This window comes from Octopus sinensis, linkage group LG11, assembly GCF_006345805.1.
Source record: "Octopus sinensis linkage group LG11, ASM634580v1, whole genome shotgun sequence".
Taxonomy (NCBI): Eukaryota; Metazoa; Mollusca; class Cephalopoda; order Octopoda; family Octopodidae; genus Octopus; species Octopus sinensis.
The window spans coordinates 25,238,213-25,241,565 of record NC_043007.1 but is presented as its reverse complement, the minus strand read 5'-3'; the positions used below and the strand labels follow the sequence as shown (position 1 = coordinate 25,241,565).

At 37.6% G+C, this 3,353-nt stretch overlaps 1 protein-coding gene across 1 annotated transcript in view; it reads right to left on the bottom strand.

Moving 5' to 3' along the window:
• LOC115216972 (2-amino-1-hydroxyethylphosphonate dioxygenase (glycine-forming)-like) overlaps positions 1 to 3,353 on the bottom strand; it is a 20,768-nt gene continuing 17,415 nt past the window's right edge. Inside the window, exons 3-4 of the mRNA XM_029786450.2 lie at positions 3,113 to 3,338; positions 1 to 729 (exon numbers count right to left, since the gene is read on the bottom strand). Coding sequence (XP_029642310.1) covers positions 527 to 729; positions 3,113 to 3,338 — 429 coding nt within the window. The 3' untranslated portion in view covers positions 1 to 526. The remainder of the gene's footprint in view (positions 730 to 3,112; positions 3,339 to 3,353) is intronic.

The following is a 3,353-nucleotide window of genomic DNA, read 5'->3' as shown; positions in this document are numbered from 1 at the left end:
TTTACTACATTTTTTCTTATATTTAAAATAATTGAAAGAAACACAGGGCATCTCAAAATAAATACAGTAACGAAAGGGTTACTCAAGCATTATCTTGCAGCTTCAAGAATCTGACGAAGTGAATTTGGCGATGTGAATTTGACAATGTGAATTTGACGATATGAATTTGACAATGTGAAATGACTTTGTAGAGTAGGTGAGGAAGGCCAGATTTGGACAGTTTAAATGCTAAAGGGTAATAACAGCCTAAGGTATGTATTTATGTGTGCAACAGTGATACTGTAGCAGATAAAATAAGGGCACTGCTTCTTTAATATGGACCTTACTTAAGAATTGACAGGTTCAACAACTTATCAGGGCTGAAATGTTTCCTGGCTATAAACAGGAAGCTGAATTTTCAGGATGAAGTCTGAGGTGTTTGTGTATGTGGCAGCACTGTTTTCTTCTCTCTCTCTCTCTCTCTCTCTCTCTCTCTTACACACACACACAAATTCCAGAAACTGTCCAAATTCCAAATGTCTCCAATTCATTTCTTGAGAATGTCTGCACACATATTTCGATAATATTTGATTGGTTTAAGAACCTTGTTAGGATCTTTTCCTTCTTCATCCCACTTCCTGGCTTGGATTATCAGGTCGAACATTGGCTGCCGTTCAAATTCCCCAGCTTCTTCTTCTGACATAACGCCGCCTTGCAGTTGCAGAGTCTGTTTACTAGCCTCAGTCAAAGCTGGGAAATTAAAAAAAAAAAGAACAAAAGGTGTGGAAATTACAATTCAGCTGATACAAATGGATAAGTAGTAGTAGTAGTAGTAGTAGTAGTAGTAGTAGCAGTAGTAGTAGTAGTAGTAGTAGTAGTAGTAGTAGCAGCAGCTGCAGCAGCAGCAACAGCAGTGGTAGTAGTAGTAGTAGCAGCAGCAGAAACAGTAATAACAGCAGTAATACCAGTTTATCCCACTGGGCCCCAGTTGGACCTCATTCAAACATGACCATCCTAACTTTTTATCAGACATAGAGTGACAGAGACTACTGTATATTTATCCAGTATATCTCTTCATCTTCAAAGATGCTAGCATATGATTTAGGGAAAATTTGACTGCTATTTCCAACAGGTCAATGACCACATAATTCCTTTCATTTACTCAGGAAAGCCAAGTTTATTTTTATACATTTCAAGTTTAATTTTCGTTCATTTCCAATTCTGCACTTATATGTCCCTTAACCCTTAAGTATTCAGGTTACCCTCTCAAATGTAATGCCTATTTATTCACATCATTTTGAATTAACCCTTTTGTTACAAACCTGGCTCTGAAACTGGCTCTGGCTCTGAGTACAAATGCCTTGTTTTCAGAAGTTTTGAATAAAAATCTTCCACACAATTTATGTTCCTAATACTAGCTGAATAATAACTAAGTTATTTTACTAAATTCTTTGTTATATTTAAAGTAATTGAAAGAAACACAGAGCATCTCAACAGAAGTATGGTAACAAAAGGGTTAATCATGCATTGTCTTGTACCTTTGAGTTTCTGATGATATAATTGTTATTTCTAGAATGGCACTGTAGGCTAAATGTGACAGCACAATGGCTTAGCATGAGGTGGAGAGAGCGGAGAACAGTTTGGTTTGGTAAACCAGAGGAATAAATGACACAGTTGTAATTGCAAAAATGAGAGATAGAATGGTTAGCATGTCTGTGAACCAATGTGTGACTGAATGAATCTTTGGTAATCCGGTCTTGTTCGATTGAACATAACTCTCTCTCTTTTACTCTTTTACTTGTTTCAGTCATTTGACTGCGGCCATGCCGGAGCACCACCTTTAGTCAAGCAAATCGACCCCGGGACTTATTCTTTGTAAGCCCAGTACTTATTCTATCGGTCTCTTTTTGCTGAACCGCTAAGTGATGGGGACGTAAACACACCAGCATCAATTGTCAAGCAATGCTAGGGGTCAAACACAGACACACAAACACATACACACGCATACATATATATATACATATATACGACAGGCTTCTTTCAGTTTCCGTCTACCAAATTCACTCACAAGGCATTGGTCGGCCCGAGGCTATAGCAGAAGACACTTGCCCAAGATGTCACGCAGTGGGACTAAACCCAGAACCATATGGTTGGTAAGCAAATAGGTAGAATATATTTTGGCTGGATTGAATGTTAAAGGGTTAAGCAAAACAAAAGTCATCATTTTAAAATCGTATCTTCATCACCTAAACACTGTGGCCATGTGGCTTGCTTCTCAACCATATGATTCCATGTTCAGCCCCACTGAGTGGTAACTTGGGCAAGTATCTTTACTATAGACTCAGGCCAACCAAAGCCTTGTGAGTGGATTGGTTAGAGAGAAACTGAAAGAAGCTCATCATATATATAGTTGTGTGTGTGTGTGTGTGTGTGTTTATGTGTGTGTGGTGTGTGTGTGTGTGTGTCTGAGTTTGTCCCTTCTGCCATCACTTGACAACTGATTCTGGTGTGTTTCTGTCCCAGTAACTTAGCAGTTTGGCAAAAGAGGTCCATAGAATAAAGTACCAGACTTGCAAGGAATAAGTACTGGGGTTGATTTCTTTGACTAAAACTTTTTAAAGAGGTGCTCCAGCATGGCCACATACTTGCCTACATAATACATACATACATACATACATACATACATACATACATACATACATACATACATACATACATACATACATACATACATACATACATACATACATACATACATACATACATACATACATAAATAAATAAATAAATAAATAAATAAATAAATAAATAAAATATTCACACCTTTGATCAGAGACATTCCAACCTTGATTATTCTACCTTTCTGCTAGGCACAGTATGCTTAGAACCAAGTGTTCTTTTCTAAGGTGGCAGAATGTATTCAGAGGGAGATTTGGTAGCTATTTCTCAGAGACCAAAATGACCATTAAAGACTCCTTCATTGGTCCATTCGATATATTACTTAAGATGGCAAGGTGCAAGTTATGAGAAATTTAGCTGGTATTTCTAGCAGGTTGAGTGGCTATGTACATTCTACCTCATCGACTCATAAAAGATCATTTTAAACAGAAAGATCACATTAGAAGCTACTCACACTCATAATAGGATTTATTCTTGAAAACAAGATATCTCTTGGCATTCACATGGTGTCTGGCAATGTTGCAAATGATGGGAGAGAAATTCCTGGCTTCCAGATACTCTGCTGCAATTTTTTCATGATTTGATGTCCCCAAGACAACACCATCAACAATCATTAGATTCTGCTTCCCTTCCATTTGCAGGAAATGTCCAAAGTCATGGAAGAATGCTCCAAGAATGACCTGAAACACATAGTA